At 42.9% G+C, this 26,922-nt stretch overlaps 1 protein-coding gene across 2 annotated transcripts in view; it reads right to left on the reverse strand.

Moving 5' to 3' along the window:
• SHROOM4 (shroom family member 4) overlaps positions 1 to 26,587 on the reverse strand; it is a 209,866-nt gene extending 183,279 nt beyond the window's left edge. For both annotated transcript variants that reach the window (XM_032843053.1, XM_032843052.1), the window contains exon 1: positions 25,907 to 26,587. In XM_032843053.1, coding sequence (XP_032698944.1) covers positions 25,907 to 26,023 — 117 coding nt within the window. In that variant the 5' untranslated portion in view covers positions 26,024 to 26,587. The remainder of the gene's footprint in view (positions 1 to 25,906) is intronic.
• Positions 26,588 to 26,922: the final 335 nt, after the last annotated feature.

Consider the following 26,922-nt stretch of genomic DNA (forward strand, 5'->3'; position numbering starts at 1 on the left):
GCCTTTGCGTGGAATACTGTGTGCGGGTCTGGTCACTACATCTCAGGGACAATAGCATCAAGCTAGAGTAGGTCCAGAAAAATGCTTAACAATGGTAAATTTACAACAAATAAAATGAGGTCTTATTCATACATCATACAATTCAAACTTCATACAATTAATATACCGATAAAGCATATCGCTCCTCAAAATTTAGAACAGCTGACAATATAAATGTGGGGTTTTTTTTAGGTTTGGATAAATTCATTGATGACAGATATTAAAAAGGAAATTAGTATTTGGAGGGTGTCCCTTACTATGGATGTTGACTTTGTGAAATAGGAGGAGGACCCAAAAGATGAGCACTTAGGGGCCATGTAAACTATCAAGTCCTATACTAGTAATGTTACTTACATTACCTTATTGAGTCCTCACAATAACCCTATGAGCAGGTACTCCTGTAATCCCCTAATCTATTAGTGATGAGGAAATGCAGGTTTAAGAGAAGTTACATAACACATCTGAACCTACACACTGCTGGTTAAAACCAGGTTTGGATACGAATTGGAAAGGAAGTGAAGTCATCTTTATTCATAGACTGTATGATCAGCTAGGTGAGAAATTCTAAGGAATCTAGATAGAGGCTACTAGAACTACTAAGTGAGATTAGTATGGTTGCAACACCCAAAAACCAATCGACATAAATCAATCATATTTTTATATACTAGTGATCAACAATCAGAAAGTGAAATTTTAAAATATAAACCACTTATGAAAGCATCAAAAATATGAAATGCTTAGGGATAAAGTTGACCAGAGATGACTAAGAAGCTGTAGAGTGAAAGTACAAAACATGGCTGAGATAAACTAAAGAAGATCTAAATAAATAGAGATATATACCTTCTTCCTCTTCTATAGAGAAGATCTAAATAAATAGAGATATATACTCTAGATATATATATATTTAGAAGATCTAAATAAATAGAGATAAATACTCTTCTTCTTCCCGATAAGAAGAGTCAGTACTGTTAAGGTGTTAACGCTCCCCAAATTGATCTACAGACACAGCATAACCTCAATCAAAATCCCAGCAGGCTTTTTAAATAGAAATTGACAAGTTGATTCTAGACTTTATACGAAAATTCAGACAACTAAGAATAGCCAAAACGCTTTAGAAAAAGAACAAAGTTGGAGGCCTCACACTACTTGATCTCAAGACATTATAAAGATACAGTAATCACAACAATGAGCTTTTGGCATAAAGATCAACATATAGGTCAATGATACATAACAGATTGTTCAAAAATAGACCCATGTGTATAGGGTCAATTGAATTTTGACAAAGGTGTCAAAGCAATTAAATGAAAACAGGATAGTCTTTTCAACAAACAGTGCTGGGACAATTGAATGTTCATATGCAAAACAGACAAATAAGAAAAAAATAAAGGTAAACAAACAAAAAAACCCTTGGCCCTTACCTCACACAACATACAAAAATTGACCCAAAATGGATCCTAGACCCAAATGCAAGGGTTAAAACTATATAACTTCCAGAAGAATAAATAGGTGAAAAATCATAGGCAAATATTTCTTTAAAAGGACCCCAAAAGATGAAACTATAAAATCAAAGAAATCATTACATTGGGTTTCATAAAAATTAAAAGCTTTTACTTTTCAAAAGAGATTGCTAAGAAATGGAAAGACAAGCCCAGACTGGGAGAAAATATTTGCAAATCACATATCCAACAAGGGACTTGTATCTAGAATATACAAAGAACTCTTATACCTCAATATTAAAAGAGAAAAATAAATAAAAATGGACAAAATATTTAAGTATACACTTCACTAAAGAAGATAATATGTATGGCAAATAAGCACATGAAAAGGTACTCTACATCACTAGTCATCAGAAAAATATAAACTAAATAGCACAAAAATTACCAATACAGACCTACTAGAATGGCTGAAATTTCAAAAAAACTGACCATACTAAGTTTTGGTGAGGACAGGGAGGAAAGAAATCTGTTATACTGCTGGTGTAAGATATTTACAACCACTTTAGAAAATAATTTGGCAGCTTTTAAAAATGATCAAGATATACCTACCATAGGACCCAGTCATTTCACTTGTATATTTAACCAAGAAAAATGAAAGTACATGTTCACACACAGACTTATACATGAATGTTTATAGCAGTTTTATTCATAATAGCCAAGACTGTTCATAATAACCAGAAACAATCCAAATGTTAAACAATAACTGAATAGATAAGCAAACCTGGTACATCCATGCAATGGAATATCATTCAGCAATAAAAAGGAACAAACTGTTGGTACATGAAGAGCATGAACAAATGTAAAAATATATATGTTGAATGAAAGGTATAATGATACTATATTGTTATATATGTAATATCATGTTATTCTGTTGATATAAAATTCTAGAAAATGCAAACTAATCTATAGCAATAGAAAAGCAGATATATCAGTGGTTTACCTGGGGATGGTAGGAGTGAATTATAAAGAGGTACAAAGAAGCTTTTGGGAGTGATGTATATATTTATTATCTTTATTGTGATGATGGTTTCACAGGCATCATCAAAACTCATCAAATTGCATTTGCAGCTATATGTGTATAATTTGTGTATAATTTATTATATACATCAATTATACTTCAGTAAAGCTATAAAATATCAGATTCATTCAACTTTGCCTCAACACCATAGTGAATATGCCTGTAAAACAGGGACTGTTTCCCAAGCAAATAAAAATCAGTATTCCTATTTTGTAGTCAAACTTTACACCATATGCTCAGTTCATTCTGGAAAAAGAGACTAAATAATGACTCCCAGACCCTTCTAATCCAAAAGATTTTTAGTAAAAACAATAAGGGGTCATGAAGGCTGCACACTAATGTATATTGCAGTAACTGGTATCCCCTCCTGTAGAACAGATTTCAGGTGTTAGCTGAAAGAAAAAAGAGGGGCTATTAACTCTGCCTTTATGAGATGATGAAATTAAGGCAGGGCTACTTGGTAATGAGATTTTCAATAGTTAAAAACTAGCCTACTAGGCTTGGTTTTTAAAAAATTCATTTAAGAAGACATAACCATTATTCAAGAACATAGAAGAAGAAAAAATAGGACGTGTGGTTCCCATATGGTTCAGTAATAATCACAACCAGTCTATAACTCCCTTAGAGTCTGATGAAATATATGAAGGGAGAAAAAAGGGGGCCCAGTGAAAGGTATATGGGATGGAGGGGGGGTTGACAAAGATATTATGGGGCCAGAGAGAGATCAAGAGTACATTACTCCACAAAACCAACTTAGAGACCCTTAGGCTTAAACTCATGTAAAATACCAGCCAATCCATCAACAGATTTTTTTAAAGTACCCACTAGTGATTTATAGTTAATGCTTAGTGAACTGGAACACTGCAACTGGAACTACTTAAATTTTTCTGACTTCTGAAATGTAATTAAATTGGTACACACAGGGAATTAGCAACAGTATCATGATCCTTTGGAGAACAATGTGTTACCCATTGAATTAGTCTGTCTGGGTAGTAAATCATGTTCTTGTCTAACATGCTAAGATAAGCATATCTCACTCAACCAGAGAGCTTGGAAACTTCAGATGGAAATCATTTACAAAATACAAATGGGAAACCACAGTCACTACCAAAAGAAGGAGGAAATAGAGGAGAGAAAAGATAGAGAAAGAAAGGGGACAATTTCTGTAGGGTGTAGCATTTTAAAAGGTCTTTCTTAGCACAGAAGACTAGGAATACTTCTACTCCAAAAGAACCACCTTCAACCACCCAAGCACCACCACCACCACCTGTCTTTCTCTCTCTCTCTCTCTCTCACACACACATACACACGCACACACACACATTCACAATCTCTAGGTCAAGTGGTGAGGTATTTATCCATCTATCTATGTAAGTAAGCAACATTCATATTCATAAAATCTATAAATATTAAGGGCAAGGGAGAGGCAAAATGAGAAGTAATAAGCATTAAGCTAAAAGCTTTTCCTCTAAGATCAGAAACATGATGAGGAAGCCTACTCTTGAGAATTTTATTCAACATACCACTGGAACTCCTAGCCAGAGTTAGTGGACAAGAAAAAGAAATAAAAGGCATCCAAATTGGAAATGAAGTAAAATTGTCTCTATTGCAGATGACATGATCATATATACATGATCATATATTGTCATATATGAAATCATATATATATACACACACACATATATATATATGGAGAGAGAGCTATCACAGATATAATATGTGATATATATACCACACAGATTTTATACATACACACACACACAGGAATATTATTAAGCCATAAAAAGAAGGAAATCTTGCCATTTGTGACAACATGGATGACCCTGGAGGACAGTATGTTAAATGAAATAAACCAGACACAGAAAGACAAATACTGTGTGGTATTAATTATATGTGGAATCTAAAAAAATTAAAAAAGGAAAGAAAGTTGAATTCATAAAAACAAAGAATAGAATGATGGTCATTGATGGAGCAGGGAAAATGGGGAGATGGTAGTCAAAGGTTCAAATTTTTCAGTCACACAATGACTAAATTCTGAGGAGCTAATATATAGCATAGTGACTATAGTTAGTAATACTGTATTATACAGTTGAAATTTGCCAAGTAGATCTTAAGGTTTCTCACCAGAAAAGTATACATATATCAAATCAACACACTGTACAAGGTAAATATGTACAATTTTACTTGTCAATCATATCTCAATAAAGCTAGGGGAAAGCATAAAGGGGTTTTTCTTAGCATAGAATATGAGGAATCTTTCCATTCTCAAAGAACCACCTAGCGCCAAATATCCAATCACCCCCTCAACCTCTACCACCAACTTCCCCCACTCTCACACACACCCTCAGACACACATACAAATTCACAATCTTTAAATCAAATGGTGAAATATCTATCCATCCATCCATCCATTGATATAAGAAAACAAAATTTATACCAGTTTTTAGAGAGCATAGCAATACATGCTAAGGGCAAGAGAAAGGGAAGATGAGAAGTAATAAATATTAAGGCAGTCAGACTGGGAATAGAGGCTCTAATAAAATTTCTCCTTCATTTTTTTTGTTGTTTCTCATTCAGCTCCTGATTTAAGTATATACATATATTTGTATATTTAAAAATATATTTATACATGCATAAATATTATTTATTATAAATATAATTACACTTAAATACATAACTATACATAATTATAATATATAATAAATATAAAAGTAATAAGTATATAATGCTTATATAATGTATACAATATATAAATTATATTGTATGGATAGCAATGGTTGAACTGTTTGGTTTTTGTCCCTGTCAACAGATGGTACCCAGATACACAACGGAAAACCACAGGGCAATGATAGAAATGAATTTTAGAGCCTAGGAGAGAAGCCAGATTCAGAAAGAAAAGATTCATGCAAACTCAAAATATGAAAAGAAATCTACTTTGTGAGAGGTCTAAAAACAAGTTCACAGTAGTCATTAGAAAGAACATGACAAGGTCTAAAGGAGAGGTGGAGAAAGCTGTCAGGATTCTGTAAAGTAAGGGGAAAAAGGAAGGACAGAAGACAGGGTAGAATGGAAGCAGAAAGAAGTACAATTTGTGATGGGCCTCAATGAATAGGCAGGATTTAGTCAGGTAGATAGGACTATAAGGTGTTAAGGGAAGATGATAAAGCTAGGAAACTGAGTTGTCATATTTGGGGCTGATAGTATATGGCAGGGATCATGGACATAGGCCCTTGAGACATCTTTTCTGGATTAAAATCCTAGCAGTACCCTGTACCAGCTATAAGACTCTGGATAAATCATTTGGATTTCCATATGCCTCATTTTCTTCCTCTATAGAATGGGGAAGAACAATAGAAACTTATACGGTTCCTGTGTGGATTAAATAAGGGAATATCAATGTCCACAACAGCCAAACTATTGAAAGAGCCTAGATGTCCATCAACAGATGAATGGATAAAGAATATGTAATACACACACACACACACACACACACACACACACACACACACACACGAATACTATGCAGCCATCAAAAAGATGAAATAGTGCTATTAGCAACAACATGGATGGAACTAGAGGGTATTATACTAAGCAAAATAAGTCTATCAGGGAAAGACAATTATCATATGATCTCTCCGATATGAAGAATTTGAGAGGCAGGGAGGGGGTTCATGGGTGGAAGGGAGGGAAAAAATGAAACAAGATGAAACTAGAGAGGGAAACAAACCATAAGAGACTCTTAATCTCAGGAAACAAACTAAGGGTTGCTGGGTGGTGGGTGAGAGGGATAGAGAGGCTAGGTAATGGATGTTGGGGAGGGTATGTGCTATGGGGAGTGCTGTGAATTGTGTAAGACTGATGATTCACAGACCTGTACCCCTGAAACAAATAATACATTATATGTTAATAAAAATAAATTTTTAAAATATGGGAATACCATATAAAATGCCTTAGAACAGTGTCTGACAGCCAGTAAGTGCTCAATAAATGTTAGACATTTTTTATTTGGATGACATGCAAAGGAAATATCCAGGATTTAAGGCTGGAAGAGAAAATAGGAGCCATATTAGGAACTTGAGGGCTTGGTACTTAAATCGACATGAAGTTTTGAATAACAGAGTGTCACAAAGACAGACAAATTGGTGTTTGTCTACCTGGCAAGGCAAAGGGCTGGCTTGTGAGAGAGTTACTACCATCGATGGAAGGGTCCAAGCACAGCTTGGACAACCAAATTCAAGGGTGTCATAAATGGCAGTCAGGTAGTAGGTCAGTGTTGACCAAACTTAATGGCCTCTGAGATTCCTTTCACCTATAAGTTGATTTAGGAGAAAGGAACTAGGGAAGACTTGTGAAAGGCACTACTAGGAGCATGGAGCCATAGCAACTATTCAAATAAGGGAGGGCAGTGCAGAGGTAGCAATGGCAGGAGGCGGGAAAACACTATTTAGGAAGATTGCTGGTCTAGAATGTCAGAGCTGGAAAGGACTGCAGAAATCAACTAGTTGGTCCAGCTTCCTCATTGTACAGACAGGGAAACTGAAATTCTCAGAGTGGGGAAATGACTTATAGGGTAAATTTTAAAAGGGTTAGCCCGGAGGCAGAGAAGCTAGACAGGAATCCAAAATTATAGAAATAAAGTAATATGAGATTCGAGAAGGGTGGAAGTAGCAGGAATTGAAAGGAAGGGGGTGGACACTAGAGCTATTCTGAAGAAACGCTACAGAGGTGGTAACTGATTGGATATAGGGGATGAATAAGCAGTGACTCCAAGATTTCAATGCTAGTTTAGTGAGAGGCAGAAGGCTAAGAGCAGAGCCTGTTTGTCAGAGGGAAGATAACAAGTTCCATTTTAGATATATTGGGGTTTGAGATTTAAAAGTAAGGAAAAATAATTCAAGTAGACACTGTCCATCAGATGGTTGAAGAGCCTAGAGCTCTGATGGAAAGGTTAAGGCAATAGATTTAGTAGTGATGAGATCTCATCAGTGCTCTTTTTTGAGGGAAACAGAAGAGAGAGGCAGAGAGCAGGAGACTGGAGAAAGGCAAAGAGAGCAAACAGGGGGCTGTCCTCTCAGCCTTGAGGGATACCCACAAGATGGGGATGGGAGAGGCAGTTAAGTCACAAAGAAGAACGGAGTAACAGTGACAGAGGGTAGAGAAACAAGAAAGTTCAGCACCACAAAAGACATGCTGGCCACAGGGCTTGGAGAACACCAGGATGGTACCTTGGAAAAAGTGCTGATGACTAGCAATACTAAAGATTGGTTAAATAAATCACAGTATCACTGTTAAAAAATGAAGCAGCCTTGTACATAATGACAAAGAAAGATCTCCAGTATATGTAAGCAAAAAAAAGTGACGATTGTTTTAATATGTGCCAAACCAAGATAAAGAATCCATATCAGATTTGTTTGTGTGTATTAGAGATACTCTGTAAAGATGCATTTAAAAAATAAACTAAGCACAGTAGGGGGTGGTGAATCCTGGGCCTATGAAGGACAATGAAGAGCAGGGCACCGTTCTCCACCTTTTCACACTAACTGGCTTTTGAATCATAGGACTAGGCTATCTATTTAACATACAATGCGAAATATAGAACGACTGTGTAAAGAAGACAAGGAGGATGACAAAAATGAAGAGGCCAGTAAATGTGGCCCTCACAAAGACCTCAGTGGAAGCCAGATTGGAGAGGATCAAGGAATACACAGCCTGTGAGGAAACAGAAACACTGAGTGTACGTGTATACAAGCATATGCTACACACTTCTATATATAATGCACGAGCTAACCTTGGGAGGGTAAACAAGGAGTTGGTATCAGTGGTTGCCCCCAGGGGAGAGAAATTAGGGATTAAAAAACACTTGCCCAGCTATGTAATTTTAATTTTGTTCCATGAACATTTATCACCTATCCCCCAAAATAACAATTTAAACAAATAAACTGTGTCAGGAAGAGGGAAGGAGGGAAGGCAGGGAGGGAAGAAGGAAGGAAAGAAAGAAAGGCCCGCCACTCCTCACTTCACAAAATTTAGTGACAATGAGGGCAGGTTAAGACAGAGAGGTTTTGTAGGGGCCAAGAGGATCAAGTTGGATTTTTTGTTTATCACTTCCCCCCATTCCAGTGTAAGAGTCAACAGGGACATTGGGAAGAACAAGCACTCTAAAATGTGATAAACCAGGGGTGCCTGGGTGGCTCAGTTGGTTTAGTGTCTGCCTTCAGCTCAGGTCATGATGCCAGGGTCCTGGGATTGAGCCCTACAGGGGTCCTTGCTCAGCAGAGAGCCTGCTTCACCCTCTGCCTGCTGCTCTCCCTGCTTGTGCTCTCTCTGTCAAATAAATAAAATCTTCAAAAAATAATAAAATGGATAAACTGAACTTTGAATACCAGCTCTACTACCTACTGGTCCCATGAATTTTATAAAGTTATTGAACCCTCAGCATCGATTTCTGCATCTTAGAATAGGGACACTACTAAGTACAGCTCATACATTAAATTATGTAATCCTGAGTCTAATCCAACGTGCGGATTAGGGGCACTGAACCCCTGTACAATCAAAAATCTATGTATAACTTTTGACACCCTCAAAACTACTAACAGCCTACTGTTGACTGGAAGCCTTCCAATAACATAAACAGAAAAGGAACGTATATTTTGCACATTATGTATATTATATATTGTATTCTTATAATAAAGTAAGCTAGAGAAAAGAATACATCATTAAGAAAATCATAAGTAAGAGAAAAATACATTTACAGTACTACATATATATTTATTGAAAAAAAATCCTCGTATAAGTGGTCCAACACAGTTCAAGCCCATTTTGTTCAAGGGTCAGCTATATCTAACAAGCTTCCTAGGAAAGCTTGGGAATGAGTGGGATTTTCTGTAACGCTCTGGCACAAAGAACATGGTCACAGGAACAGTCAATATTGGTATAAAAAAGAGAACATGAGAGGTGCCTGGGTGGCTCAGTCAGTTGAACGTCTGACTCTTGATTTTAGCTCAGGTCATGATCTCAGGGTGGTGAGATCAAACCCCGTGTTTTAGCTCAGGTCATGATCTCAGGGTGGTGAGATCAAACCCTGTGTTGGGCTCTGTGCTCAGCATGGAGTCTGCTTGAGATTCTCTCTCTCCCTCTCCTTCTGCAACTCCCGCCCTGTGCTCTCTGCTCTCTCTCTCTCTCTCTCTCAAAAATAATAAGTAAGTCTTTAAAAGAAAAAAGAAAGAAACATGAGGCACAAAAAGAGGATTTTGAAATAAAATTCCAAAGTATAATGAGACAAGCTTGGGATCTGGGGTCATGTAGAACTGGCTTCAAATCACAGCTCTACCATTTACTAGCTCTGTTACTTTGAGAATGTTTTTTGGCCCTTCAGAGACTCTTTTTCTTTTTTAGTCTCCTGTAAAATAGGAATACTATCACATTAGTGATGAAAAGATTAGAGATTATGCCTCTAAAACTCCCAGAACATAATTGGCACTTAGTTATGGTGACTTTGATGGTCCCCAGTCCAGAGTTGAGTCTCCCAAGCACACAAAAACAGCAATGCCAATTTCCTACTGTGCACTTCCATTCCCTTGTCCCTTCCAACCAGCACTCAAAAAAATAAAAGCACTTCAGTTATCCCTTTGACTTTTCAAGCACCTATGAGGTCCCCCAAAGAATTCCCTCCTGCCCTTTGAACTTTTAATTCATTCTCAAATGATTTACTGGCTGCCTGGCCTCCAAATGACCATACTAGCAGTCATGTCCTTCCTCTCTGAAACTCTGGCCCCTTGATAACAACAGTGCCCCTGATGGGGTTTACTATTCCCACACTCTAGGAGCATGCTTCCAAAACAAAACTTTCAGCTGTGGAAGGATCTTAATGGAAAGAGCAGTAAGGAGCGAGCTAACATTCTCTGCTTCTTCCACCCATGCCTGTGAAGGCTGAATCATCGCCTCTAAGACTTTCTCAGACTGTGTGTATTCCCTTCAGGCTTACTATGTTCCTGATAAGGACAAACACTTCCTGGGGTCCCCTTGAGCACTGTTCCTCGAGTTGGTTCCAGTGATTCAAACTCTGCAGCGGTAGTCTGGGCTGGAACGAACTAAGAGAAGGCCCCATAGTGCGTATTATAAACTGTCACAGTATTGCCACTATGAGTTTCAGTCTGTTCCCTTTAGTGCCCTGACATGACCTAATTGACTTCCACAGAGACAGTTAGCCACCAATTAGATTAGACCCCATTAAGAAGGAGAACAGAGATGGTTCTTCTGGGCCCTTTTCAGCATTCTCAGCTTTGAATAAAATAGTGAGAAAAGGAATGTCATGGTCAAATAATGAGGACACTTAAGGCACTGGGTATAAATACCAGACGATGACTCACATCCAAGGCCAGTCAGACAGAACACGTTAGGGCTTGCTTAAGCAAAAGTGGAAAGACACACACACACACACACACACACACACACACATACACACACACAGAGTATGTTCACATAAAGCTACCTCCTTTGGGATGAAGCAGTGAAACATTTGAGACAGACAGAAGACTCACACTCTGCTTTCCCCAAACACATAGCAACAGGAGGGGTGGCTGCTGTTCTCAGAGTTTCAAAACAACACTTCCCAACAGCAAGGGGAATGCTGAGATCATCAGTCAGCAGGCCTCTCTCACATGCAAGCCTCAGGAACATAGCTCACACACAAGACCTGCAGCAGCAAGAAATCCAACTGTTGCAAACCAAACTCTAAGTAGCTCAGAGACCAGCAGGTAACCACCCCCAACCCCCACTGCCATCAGCATCCCTCACATCCAATGCTGCATCAGGGATCTCTCTCAACTCCCACCTGTACTACCACTTCCTTCTGTGCATTCCATCTATCCCTAACTCACATACAATGTGTGTGTGTGTCATTCAAGGCTCACCCTGTTTACTAGGTGTCACCGAAATCCTCTCCTCTTTTGAATTTGGAATTGGAAGGGGAAAGGTGAAAATGACCAATTATTGAATACAAAATTCTTGCTTGACTCTTCCAGCGAAACCATTATAGAAAGACTATTTTGTGCTCTGTGCTGAGGATGATGATGAAGATACAGAAGATATAACCTTTGTCCTCTAGAAGATTTTGGTCCAGCAAGCCAGACACAGGGCAGCCAAAGTACCCATAGATTTCTACCGGAAAATCAGAACTCCAGCATTCCAAAGAGGGAGAGATGACTTCCACCAGGAGCAGACTGAGATGATGCCCTTGCAGCTGAGAGCTAGGGCTTGAAGGTTAAGCCCAACTGGAAGGGGCAGAGATGGGGAGAGAAAAGCCAAGGCACTCAAGAAACATCAAGATGTGGAATTTGGAAGCCAGAGTTTCCCCAGTGTGTCGGGGGACAGAGAGGAAACTATCCTGCCTGAAAACCTGGGTCCCAGAAGGAATGCTACAAGTAAGACGAGAGCCAGATGGAGAATGGTCCATACACGAAGCTAAAGCAGTTCAGGCTCTATTTTACAGGTAGCAGGGAACCATTAAATAACTTTAAGTTGGGGAGGGGAATGATCAAAGGGAGGGAAACCACTAGGGAGGCCACTACAGTAACATAGTTGTTCCAGAAGGAGGATTCTTCCTGCCTGTCCCAGCTCTTGCAAGATCCTCCTTCAAAGCTGCCCTCTGTCTGAGCTCACTGTTTCAGAGCTCATTACTATGCATCTCTTTCAAGCTGGGTGAGATATGAATGACATTTCTTATTCTGAATGAGATTCCTAATGTTGTACTGAAGTTGGGTCAGGGATTGGAGTAGAAGTAAAAAGTCGAAGCTCCATTCATCCAGATCTTCCAGTTTAGAAGAAAGGGACTATGATACATCATTTCCATTCCTGTAATAGTATTGGGTGGCTTGGCCCCTGGGGTCACTGGTCTCTTGTAAAATCCCAACAGCAAAGTGGGGGCAGGGAGAGAGGGAAAGGGAGACAGAGAGAGAGGCAGGAGAGAACTGCCAACATAGGGCAAAACCTGATTGTCAAGTGCTTTTCTGGGGCCTGTTCCAGATCACTGTCACTTATAGGCTTAGACTAGAGCTCAGCCCTAAATTAGGACTCCAGCCTAGAAGCAAGGATGGGAGGTGGAAGGGCCCCACCTGGGTCTTAGCAGTGGGAATTAACTCTCCCTGATCCTTAATTCTTTTGGCTTTTATTAGTGGCTGGAAGGGGAGAGGGATGTAACCTGAACCCTAATGCAGCTGAGAAGGGCTAAGAGCCAAAAATCCCTCCTTAAGCAGATACAGTATGTGCAGGGCCTGGGCAGGTTTCAGAACACTGCACATTTCTCCAGCCAAAGGCACAGGAAAATATGAAAATTACATATTTAACCCTTTACATCCAGAGGGGGAGAGTATCATCTTCCTGCTAGGACTCACGCCACAGAAAGAAGTTAGCAAGCTGGCTCTTGTAAAAGCCAGAGCACTCAGATAGCCTTTTTCAGAAAAATACCCCCAGCAGCTAGATACTCAAGTCAACTTCAAATATAAATTATAAGCTATTTCACCTAGACAGAAGAGTTAGGTAAAGGAACCCAGGTGCCCATTGGCCCTTAGCAGGAAGTGAGTTCCTTCTACAAGAAGGGAGGGAGGGAGGGAGTGAACAGACCAGGTTCTGCAGCACAGGCATCTTTACAACACTCTGACTTTTAGTTCTTCACCATGCAGAAGAGTAGGTAACACTACACAAAAGTAGTGGGTCTAGAAAGAACATCTCAGAAGGATGGGGGCAGAAGACAGATGGGTAGGCCCATCTGCACACAAAATTAACCTTTCCTGATAACTTCATTAAAGTATAACATGGCATCAGGGCTAAGGTTTGGATCAGATAATCACTCCAAATTTGCAGAAGTCTCTTAATAATAAAGTGGCATTTTCCATCCAGATTTGCAGTAAATGAGTTTTTGAAGTAACACTCCATTTCCTCCTTATTTTTAAAAAGATTTTATTTATTTATTTGTCAGAGAGAGAGAGAGAGAGAGCCAGCAAACACATAATCAGGGGGAGCGGCAGGCAGAGGGAGAAACAGACTCCCTGCAGAGCAGGGAGCCCGATGAGGGACTCAGTCTGAGGACCCTGGGATCACAAACTGAGCCAAAGGCAGACCCTTAACCAACTGAGCCACTCAGGTATCCCTGTCTTCCTTATTTTAACATAAGAATCAGGATGAAATATGGTAAGGATGCCACTGAAGGCAGTCTAATCATACTTGCAAGCTTAACAATGCTTTTTCAAAGGTCACATTTAAAGATCAATACACTGTAGAGATATTAAGAATGATAATATTCATAGGTTAATAATACTACTCTATGCAGAATATAAAACTGCTAACAACAAAAATGCAATCCAGACTTGAAACTCCAGCGGTTTGAGGTTTGCTTTACTCTGCCTCCACATTCTGTTTTTCATATAGAGAAAACAATCCTTAAACATCTTGGCAAAAGTCAACTGATGTTTTTTAACTGCCTCGAACCTTTTAACATTTCAAGCTTCATGTCTGAAGTTTGGCGTTTTGACAGTTTCATCTATTTTTTGTCTGTTTGATTTGTGGGCATGCCCATCACTTGAAAGTCCAAAGTTAGACAGAACGAACTTCGGCCAGTAACACCTCAGGTGACCAGGCATCCCGCAGATTGGAGGAGATAAGACAAAGCCATGACCAGAAAAACCCATTAAATAACAATGCAGGCCTGTTCCAATGTCTGTTGGAGCATGGGCTTGTCTGTCAATTAACTAATTTCCAGAACAATCAGCAGATTGGTAAATTGTCTATGTTAACCATCATGTTCCTAAAATAATGATTTGCTGTTTCAAATGATCAGGGGCCTTAAATAAACAAATCCTTTTTTTTTTTTCTCCAAACAGTCCATGGAACTTCTTAACTGGCCAGGCCTACAGATGCCTGAGTTTCAGAAGACCCAAAACTGAATGAAAACTGGTTGGCCTTCCTAATCCCCATCACCACTTTGAAACTTTTAGCTTAGTTATACTGGATTCATCTCTGACCCCCACCTCTCTTTCATTTCTTCAGATCCAAGTGGTGTGTATTACCACTAACCTCTGGCAACTTGCTAGTATATAACAACAGCACATTACTAAGACGGCTGATGGCCTTGAAATGCCCCATCCGTATCGTTCAGTTTTGGTTTCTTCAAGTGAGTGCTTGGGTGGCTGGTCCTCTGCCAGGTGCTTTACCTTTAAGACATTAACTCTGATCCTCCAAAAACAACAACAAAAAAAAATCTATTCTATAACCCGGTTTTCTGGGTTCTTCAGAAGAGTTGGCTCAAGTCCATTCATCTTTACATTCCACCAATCTGCAACAGTCAAGCAGATCCCCATTGACTCATTTATCTCACCACGCAAACAGTATGACATTGGGCAAGTTAACTAACCTGACTATGCCTCATTTTTATCATCTCTAGAATGGTATTGATAAGAGTTCCTAGGTGTTAAATTGGAAAGCCACTGTCTGGCCCGGAGTATGCACCATGAAATTATTTGTTAGAAAACAAATAAAAATGACCTTTATGGAGCTCTGTGCTGGTTTCATAGGCTGCAGGAAGACTAGTCTAGTTCTTAGAACAAACACTCAATAAATTTAATGAATGAGTGAACAGGCGAGTAAATTACCAAACACACACCCTGTACTTGGGTAGCTCACGCTGTTAGTTCACCGTGGGGTGAGAACACTGACCTCAGTCTCCTGTGTCTTTAGGACATGCAGCAGTGTCTTTAGCATACTAACTGGGATGAATGCCTTTCTTTCTTCCTAACCTACCTAAATTCTATCTATCTCTCAAGGCCTAGCCCCAATTCTTCTTCCTTCTTCCATAAAGCTCTCTGACCACATCAGTTCCCAGTGAAATCTCTTTCCACTGGATAAATTTTGTTCTTAGATCCTATCCCATTCACCACTTAAAGGTTTTTGTTTCCTGAGCTTGCAACAGTGGTTCTCCTCAACAAAACTGTCACTTCCAGGGAACAGGTCTTCTGTGGTGGCTATCTCTTGTATTCTCTAGTTTAGAGTTAGGCACTTTACAAAGTACTAACAAATATGTGTTGATTGGTTGGCTGATTGATTGATTGATTGACTGGAGGCTTAGCTGAGAACTCTTAGGTAGGAGCCAAACAAGGTTTAGCATAGACTTTCAAATTGTTGGCTGTTTAGACATTAGCCAGAAATCAGGTCTGGTCTTCCAACTTCTGGCAGCAGAAGACATCCCATTAAAGGTGTCCTGCCACTTTGCATCTTCCCAAAGATTCCACAGCTGCATACAATTCTTTTTTTAAGTTCAAAATTCTCTTAAGAGAATTTTTGTTTAATAAGAGACAACTGTGGAATGCTTTGTCTTTCTTAAATCACATACACATCTAGTATTTATATGAGATAAAGGATAAAATCCATCTCCCTCCCTCTTGGAAAGAAAAAGTGTGTGTATTATCATTTTCATTTTGCAAAAGAGGAAACTGAGACGCAGGGGGAAATGACTCACCCAAGAACACAACAACTGAGTGACAAAGCGAAGGCTGAACTCCAGGCCTTCTGAATACAAGACCGTACCCCTCACCCTGATTTGAGATTTAAAACAAAACAAAACAAAACAGAATCCTTCCTTTCAGACTGATCCCTGAGGGGCATGTACTGGTAATGTTGGTTTTGGCACAAAATTATATTTCTCTCATTTCTTTCTCTCTCCCTTTCTGTCTACCTCTCTCCTCCACCCCTGCTCATTTTTCTCTTTCTTTTATATTTAATTTCTCTATTTCATTTCTTTCCCTAACCCCCAGCCTCATATTCTTATCCAGTTCTTTTTTTTTTTCTTTCTCTTTCATTCATTCATCTATGTAAACATGGTATTATGGCAAGAATCTGGGATTTGGAGTCAGACAGATATAAATTTCAATGCCAGCTTTTCCACTTCTGGTATGTCTTAGACTCTATTATTTCACTTCCCCGAGCCTCAGTCCCCTCATCTGCACAGTGGAGACATCACTATCTACTCTAAAGAGTTACTGCAGAAATTAAATGGGAAAACATGTAAAACACCTAGAAGCAGCAGGATTTGTGACACAGCGCATCTATTACCTCTCCCAGTACACCATGTCTAGGCCTTGACTCCCCTTTGGGTTCAAGAGGTTGCTGAGATCCTACCAAACTACAGGGCCTTCACCCAGTGAGGCACATGCATGCCAGTGGAGTTTCCAGGGCCTCGCCTGGTCCACTTTGCAGCCTGTTGTCTTGATACTCCTTGATTGCAAACTCAAACTCACACAGAGCTCCAAACTCTTAGTCAAGCCCTCCAAAGAACATGAGAATCAAGACCTTGTTATTCAGCCCTGAGGCTCCAACATGTCATCACTCACCCTCTCAGTCAGAGAAGATGCCATGAAATGCTGCCTACCTGCAGTAGTTTTCACGGGAGCTTTTACTTAACATCAAACACAAGCAAAAAGAAATGGAAAACAGTAAGGCAGCTCAACAAAGACAAAGCTTTAGCTTGTCATCTTCTCATAAGCAAAGATGGGGCAGCAGCCATGAGATTCTAACCCCTTTCTAGAATAACTAGTTGAACCAGCTTTACTCCCAGGTCTACCTTGTATCACCCCCAACCCCCAACCTCAAAAGAAAAAAAAATCCATTTCTGATGGACCGTGAAAGGCAGTATAGGAGAACCATTCAAAAGTTCCCTGCTAGAGGCTCAGGAAGAGAGCCGGGCATACAGCTGGGATTCTGCTGAGTGGCACGAGGGTGGGGGCCAGAAGACAACACAAAGGGTCTGTCCATCACTGGGCTTAACCCTTGATCTTGTCAAATGAGTCCCACTTCTCACATTCCTCACAGATGTAACATTAAAAGACTTGAGTGAAAGTTAACAGACCATGCCTCATGCCATCCCTAAGAACATACCAGGAAATAGCCACTTCTGGGAAGATAGGAAGTAGTAGTGTGGAGAAATGCCCTGCACTGTAACGATTGCCTTCTGTCGGTTGCCATGCACACTTCCACAGCCCAGACCAGGCAAGGATCCTGGAGCCCTTCACGACCCTTCAACAAAGCAGAGGCTTCCCCCACAGAGAGTCTGAGAAGAAACAGGAGGGTACAGAGAGGTGAAACAGCATAGCAAGATTACTCTGCAAGTGGATAAAAAAGTATCAGGAAGGCAGCAAAGGGCCCGTCCTCTTCTGCAACAGGATAGAGAGAGACACAGGGTGAGAATCTATCCCTCTGATCCAGCTATCAATTTGCTAAGTGTCTTCAAACTTTCTCAACCTTAACTCTATGAGCTTCTCTTACCCCCATTCCCCCCACACTGGAAGCATGGCTGAGCCAAGAGGGACAAAGTTGGTGCAGCAGACTAGAAGGGCCCTCTGTGACCAAAGGAGAAAAAAGGTTGGGTTTTGGAGAGAGGGCAGAGCAGCCAATGAATGAACAAAGAGGCAATGGCACTTGAATGAGCCAGTCCAAAATGTAGGCCTTAAGCAACTGGTGCTGATGGGCGGGGGCTAGGAAGCAAAGACTGGACAGGAAAGAAGGGCAGCCTGGATGCCCGGAAAATGTGTCTGCTGCTACTAGGCAGTGCTCATTCTGTGACCCAGTACAGTCATAGACTTGTGCTGAATGAGGAGGGAGTGGAGGTGAAGTCAAAGGGGAGGGGCTAGTCACTTTGAGAAACCAAGTCATCTTGATCTTTGCAAGTTTGGTGCCCAACCAGTATGGCTATGAGCCCAAGTAAACATGCCAGTGTGATTTGAGGAAGAACGGATCATCCCTTGCAGAACTAATGCCTAAGACAATCTTTCCACTTGGCCTGTTTACACTGGATGTGGCAAAGGGGTGTAAGGAGACGAAACTCTACCCCATCCCAGTCCCTGGAACACAATATTTAGCCAGGAAAGGGAAAGATCTCAACTTATTTATTAGTGACTTAGTTGAAGTCTGTCTGAAGAGAATTTTTCAGGAGAGCACCAGGAGACAAAAATACTGGCTGCATGGAAATTGAGTGAAAGTGATCTAGATATCAACATAAGCAATCGCTGTTTGAAAGGTAACCGGTAAGCCTGGGGCTCAATTTTGGAGAAAAATTGAACCACATATACACTGTGCACACACACCGCATCTCAGCATCAGGAATTTGGAACACACTGATAGGAGTAGAAACCCCAAACCCACCCAGGTCTGTGTAACAGAGACTGTGGAGCACTTGCCCCTAACTTATGAATAAATTGTTCTCTAAGAACCCTTTTTGTGAATAAACAGCTTGGAGCTTTGGATAGTTTCCTATAGGCAGAATATTGGAATAGAGCTTAATCCTCATTATTATGGAAGGATGAGAGGCCTGGAGAAGAGACAGTGGAAGGCTAGGAAACATGCCTTTCTGAGACACTGTTTTTGACAGTGGCTAAATTCACAGCAGTTCTGGAGAGGTCAATTTAAAGATTTTATTTATTTATTTGTCAGAGGACAGAGAGAGAGAAAGAGAGAGAGAGAGAGAGAAGGGAGAAGCAAGGGGAATGGCAGGCAGAGGGGGAAGCAGGCTCCCCACTGAGCAAGGATCCCAATGTGGGGCTCGATCCCAGGACCCTAGGATCATGACCTGAGCTGAAGGTGGAGGCTTAACCCACTGAGCCACCCAGGTGCCCCTGGAGAGGCTTGTTTAATCCATGGGGTATGACTGATGAAATTACATTGATAATACAGTCCCAGATCAGGGCTTTAGGAGCAAGAAAAAAATATTTGCCCGACTTAGGTGACAAACTGGTAGATGTGAGGGGCCTGCAGAGACAAGGCTGTGGGTGCAAGGCCTCCAGCAGCAGTGACTCTTATGGGTATTCCAGGTATAGACAGAAGACCTCAGAATCCAGGGATGGCAGCAACAGCAGGAGTTTTGCACTCCATGCTAGTGGTGAGGTGCAGGGAGATGAATATCTGTCAAGGGGTTGGGACACAGACCACTGTATCTAAATTCCTCCATAAGGGCTCTGTAAGTTGGAGACTATGTCACACAGTCAGCATCTTCAATCTTGGAGACACCGATTTTTCTCAGAAGGAGAAAATTCAGGACAGAGAGGTTACTCTTACAAATTCCAAGCCAAAAGCTGATAAAAAATAAAATAAATCTGATCTTCTAAAGTTCTGATTTTGACACTCTTCATTTAACTCTACTTCTTCTATGATACAACTTTCTTCTCTGTAACTTTTTATATAAACATGTATGTTCCTTGAGGTCAGAGCTTGTATCTTCTCTCATCTTGCTTAGAACACTTCTCTCAACACTATCTTGGGCTAGGCATGGGGCTGGGGCAACTCTAAAGAAACAGTAAGAGATGAAATATGTCCCTCCCAAATCTATTACATGGCTGTCTCAGATGTCTAGGTAGAGGTCTTTGGCAGGTAAGGCTTAGCAGCAACAAAGTACTCCCACTAAAAGGTTCTGCTTGACACAGGGTCTTTGTATGGGATGGATATACCAGAAAGAGCCAAAGTGATCTTCAGCTCTATTGTTTTTTGTTTTTTTTTTAAGGATCCAACTCGACCTTGGTCAGACTCTTCTAACTTACTGTATTCAGCTGTGGGCTCCATAACTCAAGAGGAACAGGGACAGGCTGGAGTGCATCCAGAGTGGGAGGAGGAAACGGGAGAGGCGGCTGGATCTCAGATGCCAGTAAGGAATAGGTGAAAATGCTAGGGCTCCTCAGCCTAAAAAAGTGAGACAAGCAGACATAGTCTGTGTCTTTGGACCCGAGACAAAGAGAAAGCATTCTTGTTTTGTGTGGTCCCAGAAGGTAGGGCTAGGACCCCTGGATAGAAGGTAGAGGGATGATGATTGCCACTCAACATATGAAAAATTGTCTACAGTTAACTGGCTAAGAAGAGAGTGAACTCCCCACATGAGCACAAGACAACAAACTCAGAGCTACTAGACTAAAGGCTAATGGACTGGTTAAGATTAAGTCCTGGGAACCCCCCCCAAAGGCCCTCTTGACTCTGAGAATCTGTGATTCTAGACCTCCTCCAAGAATAGCATTGGATTAGCAGCCCTGAGTCAAGGCTGTCCTTCAGTGCTTGATGGGGGTGGGAAAATGATTCACTTTCCTCAGATGGGTTAGCATCTTTTCCACCCTGGTTATGAAGAAGCCTAACTATAAAAACTGTGATGGTCCTCTAGATAAACCACTCCACAAACTCCAGTCTCAAGCCTGAGTCTCTCTTTTCTCTTAAAAAAGAAATTCCCAGGAGGGGGTTGGGGAGAGCAAAAGGGGAAATCATTTAAAAAAAAAATTTCAAGGGACAACGCTCAAGTGTCTTCCAGCTGGAGTTGAATTATTTTCTTTGTCTGAGGTTTTGGAATGGGAAAATCCTCTAACAGGCTTGGCCTTTTTCACTTTAGGGAGCACATGTGTGGATCTAAATAGGGTACCAGGTGTATTATGACAGCCCAGCAGGCCCCGAAATAGTGTGTACTCAAAGCTCAGCCAAGGGTTACCAGACATACCACCTGTCCTTCTTGCTCTACCTCCCTCCAAACTTCTTTGTATCTTCCTGGAGGGATTCCTCCTCCAGGTCTCCAAATGCCTTCTACTCTCTGGGACAGTTGGGGTAATGAGACCCTAGATACCTTTGCTGATTCTAGAGGCAGATGAGGGGGGCACTAATGTAAGTACCTAGGCTGGACTAAGCTCCCAAGAAGCACACCCCATGAAGGTCCCTTTGTGAACGTCAAGCTCTGGTCTGGGGCCTTGCCTGTAACACAACTATGAAGGCTTCATAGGAACTACTGGTTCTCATATACCATTACCTCTGCAGCCAGCAAGAACTCTAACTCGCAAATTTACTGCCAGCCACAAGACGGCCTCAATCTGACTTAACCCACGTCCTCTTGAAATTTCAACTGCCTCTTTGTGTGCTTCTTCTAGAAATAAGGTCACGGTGGGGATGGGGAGGGGGGTGGGAGGGAACTAAAAACAATGTAAAGAGTGTGTCCTGCCATCTTCCTAGGCTAAAGATGGCAAACAGTATGGGAGTTTTCCCAATTCATTCTCACGTCATCTTTAATAATAAAGATGGGACAGGTATGCCCACACCCATTTAGCAAATAGGCATTTAGGTCTAGAGAGGGTAAAATGATATAGCAACAGCAATGGACAGCAAGTGGAGGAGGTGAAGTTTCCTTCTTCTCCACGCTACTCTCCCATCCCACTCTACTTTGTTCTGGAGCAGTCCGGAACAAAGCCCCCACTTGCTTCACTGTGCCTGAGAGAGAATGCTGCTGAAAAATGGGCCAGGAATAAGGCAAATATGTAGGATAAGCCTGTCTTCTCCTCCCCAATTTTTCTCCTTCTCCTGGATCCCCACTGATCTCCACCCCCATTTTTCCCCCACCCTCAGCCAACCTGAGACACATTTCCAAGGACTCAAAATGAGTATAGAAACTTCATGCTATGGTCAGTAACTCTCTCTGTCTCTGGCCGTCTGTCCATTTGTCTCTCTTTCTCTCTACCTCTCTCTTTCTCTCTCTCTCTCTCTCACACACACACACACACACACACACACACACACATGCATCACAGGAGGATAAAATTTGAATATCTGAGTCCTCTGAGAAGCTCTATTTGATGCAGAATCATTGCTGCCAGAACCTTGGAAAGGTCACCCATCCCCATAGAATATCTTTTCCAGTACAGGGAGCCAACTTCATGGATGACTATCTACACTGTAGAGGTGGACCCCTAGGTAACAAACCAGATAAATATGATTAGAAGAGATTCTCTACTTTATCCAAACAGGATTCCTGGGCCAATGAGGTAGTATAAGATGCTAACCTAAAGAATGAATAACACCAAGTTCATGGGCCCAAGTCCCTTGTAGGTTATGTTTCTTTGGAAACATCACAATGTACAGGGAAATCATAAGCCATCCCTTAACACTTTGGATAATCAATAGCAGGTTTATTTTTTTAAACGTTTCCTCTTTCTTTCTCACTGAATTGTGAGAAGACTACACCAGTCTCCTAAAACTTGGGCAGCTGAATTTCCTACATTCGAGGAACTCACAGGAGCCAGTAGGAATCAACCATTTCCCAACCTGATCATTTCCTGGTCCAAAGGTTCTCCCATGACAAATACGAGGTAGCCTTTTACATTCTCTGTGATCTTTCCCCACTAATCACCCTTTCTCAAATCCATCCACTCCTGAGATGTCTCCACAAGCTATCTCTAAGCATGTACTCCACACCAGACCCCAGCTGTTTTTTTCCATGACACCAAAGGAGGTCCTCCAGCATTTCCCACCATGATTCTTGCACCTTACCTCTTTCTCTGCCTGACCTGAGATCCTCACAGTGATTTGGAAGCACTAAAATAGTCCACTCCTCCTCCCTGACTTCAGCAAGAGTCTGTAATCCAGTTCCTCACCTACTGTGGAACCACAGTCTGGTGTGGAAAGAGTCACTGGGAGAGCTGTCAAGACTAGATACACCCCTGAATGGTACTGCCCCATGGCCCTTCACAAACTGCAGTACTACCAGAAGAATCAAGAAACTCTCCAAGTGGTAGAAAATATGATGGACTTTGACCCTACCCCTGATTCACTGTATGGCAGACCGAGACAAGCCACTCAGTGCATCACAGCCTCAGTTTTTCCATCCATTTCTCCACAACCTTCCCTGACTCTCTCCCAGGGTGACTGGAAGAGGCTTATGAAATAAGGGATATGGAAGCACCGTATAAATAGTAACACTGTATACAAATGGAACAAAGCCTCATCTTCATTCCACAAAGGGCCAGAGCTAGCATCAAAGATTGCCAGCTGGGCTGTCAGTCTTATTTAAAGACCACCCACTTGAACCTTATAATAGACATGAGGACACCTAAGCCCATGGAAGGCAAGTGATGCACTCAGGATCCCAAAGCTAATGAGTGGCAGAGCAGGGGCTAGAACCCAAGGTTCCAATCTGCCAATATAATTCTCTTTCTACGGCCTTCCTTTCCATCTGCATGTGTGTGCAGACTGATGTTATTTCCAAGAAGAAAACTGTATTGTTCTGAAGCAAGAGGAAACAAAACTAAGTCAGAAAAATGAAAAAGGGACTAATGAACTATGCCACACAGTGTCTTAGCAAGGAAAAAATACAGGCAATCACTGCACTTAAAAAAAAATACTACGGCCCCTTTACACAATGTTGGGGCTAACTAGGTTATATACAACTGGCTTTTACTGCAAGGTGCCAGGCTGTTTGGGAGGAATAGGATAAATGATGTTACCCCCTGCATACCTAAATGTGTGTAATAATGAGTTTTCATATAATAGGGGTCAACTGTATGTTCAGCGGAAAGGGAATCATTAAAAGGCACCCTACCTCTCAACACACGAGTCACTTCCTCAACAGCTTGGCCAAGGAAACCCTCATCTACCCTCAAATAATCCCCCAGCCAGACCACAAATTGCTGGCTGCCCCATACTTAGTAACACCCCCTGCTATGCTCAGCACGGGCTCACAAAACAATCCAGGGCCATAGCAGTAAGCACTCTCTGGGGCACTTCTCAGGATGGCTCAGCCCTGGGGAGAGGTGAAAAATTACCTCTCCCAGATAGGCTGTCTAAGCAGACTGGAAATTCTGTGGGTGGTGTAAGGAGAAAAAGAAAGGGAGGAACTGCCAGACCATGGACGAGTGCATAGCCCATTCTGACCTTGGTGGAAAGAGGGAAGAGAGGAGACTGATTAGAAGAAATTCCTGAAGGTCAGGATTCTCGCCTCCCCAAAATGGTTGTTTGAGAGTGTTGCTGTTTTCTTTGTTTTTTCAAAAAAAAAAAAAAAAAAGCTTATTAACTCTCTCCAGAGAATATTGGAGGGAGAGTGCCTTAAGAGGGGACATAACAATGGGTGACAAAGGCATCTCAAGGTGCTTCCAAATACATGACCACTGTGGGGAAGGGAGAGCCGGATGAAGATAGGGGTTGGTTATTGGTGTTTCCGGAGGCCAAAGACCCCAGGTTTCCCCGACAGCTCCTCAAAGTTTTCCCTCAGGTACCTGAGACTGCTCAAGCTGACTGGTACACCCCGTGGCAATACTCCAGGGTTCCTAAGAGTGTGGGCCCCAAGGCCTGAAGGACCTCTCCACTACAAGTTAACTAGTAAGTCCAGTACAAGGGGAGATGGCAGCACAGGTTACTGGGGCGTGTGGTAGGGCACTGGCCACCCCCTGCTGAGATGTGACCTCCCTTACAAAGCCCCCAAAATAGTGACATTTGTTCCCTGCTGAGATGCCACATATTTCTATCTCCAGCCCAAACCCACGTTTACAACCTCAACTGCAATTTGAGTGGGTTGGAAGGGGAAGAGTTTTTCAGATTTGAGCACTTATGAGAAACAAAAACAAAACACACACACAAAAATCGGGATGAAGTTCGTCAAGTTCCTTTCCTTGGCAATCTGGCGTCTCAAGGTGAATGGCCCTACAAATCTCTCTTCCCGGTAACAGCCCCCGCGGCCCCCACAGCCCCACACCCCTACCGGGGATGGCTTCTTTGCGGGGAGGTGGGGGGGGGGGTTCCTGGAGCACTCAGGAGAGCTCCTCTCCCCTGTCCTCCGCTGCAACTTGGCTTCCAGCAGATCACAACCTCCTAAAACAAACAAACCCTGGCGGCGGCGGCGGCAGCTCCAGCACAGCTGCGCTCCATGGCGCAAAAGTTTCCTCCACACTTCTCAACGTGCAGGAAATCTCGCCGGCGCTGAGGCAGGACTCCGGCGGGAGGGAAAGGCCGAGCCGAACCGGCAGGAGCAACGTCCGGCTGCTGAATGGATGTGCGCGCGTCCGGCCGTGGGAAGTGAGGCTGACGAAAGCCACCAGTGCCTCATCTCCGTTCCCACACCAGACCCTCGCCCTGCAACCTGCCCCGGCGGGATGACCCGCTGGTTGGTGGAGGGGCCAACGCTGCTAAGAGAGCTGCCAAGTGGCGCTGCCCGTCCCCCAGGGGCGCGGGAACTTCCAAGGAGAAACCCCCACCAGCCACCACTTCCTCCAGCTCAAACTGAGGGGAGCAACCGCCCCGACGTGGAGGAGCAAAAAACTGCCCCCAGAGCCTCCCGAGTGTGTGCGCACAGGGCTCTTAGCCCCGGGCCAGCAATGCTCCCATCCCGTGCTCCCGCCACCCGTCAGGGGTGTCTGCGCCCGGGCTGGCGGCAAGACCTCTCTGTTCCGCTAATGCTCCACAGGAGGGCTTTCACTCCCAGCCCCACCAAGTTTCGAAGTTGATTTGAGGGCCGCGTCCCGCGGCAGCCTGCGCACCCGCTAGTCCATTCAAAGTTGGGCACCGCTGGGACAGAGGCGCCAGTTCTTACCTTAGACACCGTGAGCGGTTCGCAGTGTTCCAGACCCCCCTTAAGGGTGAAGCCCCAGGGCGCCCCCCCTTGCAGCTGCACAGGGACGTATTGGAAGGACCCAGGCCGGTTCTCCATCCTCCGCTCGACTCAGGCGCCGCGGGGCTCCTTTTCCGCGGGGGCTACGTTGCCTCCGCCCCCAGCAGCTCCGCCACCATCGCCCTCCAGCGCTACGCCACCCCGCACCGCCCTGCTCCGCCTACTCTGCCGGCTGGAGACGCTCGGGCAGCGGGTGAGCGCGAGGAGGAAATGACACGGAGCTGGAGAAAGGGGGAGAGAGGGAGGGGGGAAAGGAGAAGGGGAAAAAAAGAAAAGAAAAGAAAGAAGGAGAGGCGGAGGGATAGCGCGTAATGGACATGAAAACGGAGCAATGGGGAGGGGCAGTCAGTGGGACCTCGCCTATAGGATCGCTGGGGAGCGGGCGCGAGGCAAGGCCTCACATCAATTGTTACATTGTTTCATTCAAGCTGCTCCCCCCACTTTGGTCCTCCTCCTTACGGCCGGGTTCTCCGCCCCTCCAGCCAGCCGAGGAGGGAGGTGAAAGTCGTTAGTGTGGATAGCCCGCGTGGCCGAGTGGGCTGAAACGCTGGCTTCCCGATTAGCGCGTTCATGTTTCTCTGACTGCCTTTTTCTTCTGAAGGTCCCCAAACCGGGTCCTGGGAGGGTTATAAGGCTGATAATTTGTGGACTTTGCCTAGAGGGATGGATGGAAAGTGGAGTAAGCAGGCCAGCGAACACAGTGGGGCTGTGTGTGTAGGCTGCTCAGTGTGTATGCACTAGGTGTGTGGGGTCATTATGAAACATTGCCCCGAGCATAGTTTAAATAAAGAAGCACTTTGAGGATGCCCCCTGCCCGGGCTTAGCCGCACCCTGGCTCAGCGCTGGCGTCTGTGGGTAGCACTGTGCTTGTGTATGTTCCAATCTGGAGTTTCTGGCACGGCCTTGCACTTGCCCCACTGAGATGACCAAGCCAGAAA

The sequence above is a fragment of the Lontra canadensis genome, unplaced genomic scaffold, assembly GCF_010015895.1.
Source record: "Lontra canadensis isolate GAN:19392208 unplaced genomic scaffold, GSC_riverotter_1.0 scaffold134, whole genome shotgun sequence".
Classification (NCBI taxonomy): Eukaryota; Metazoa; Chordata; class Mammalia; order Carnivora; family Mustelidae; genus Lontra; species Lontra canadensis.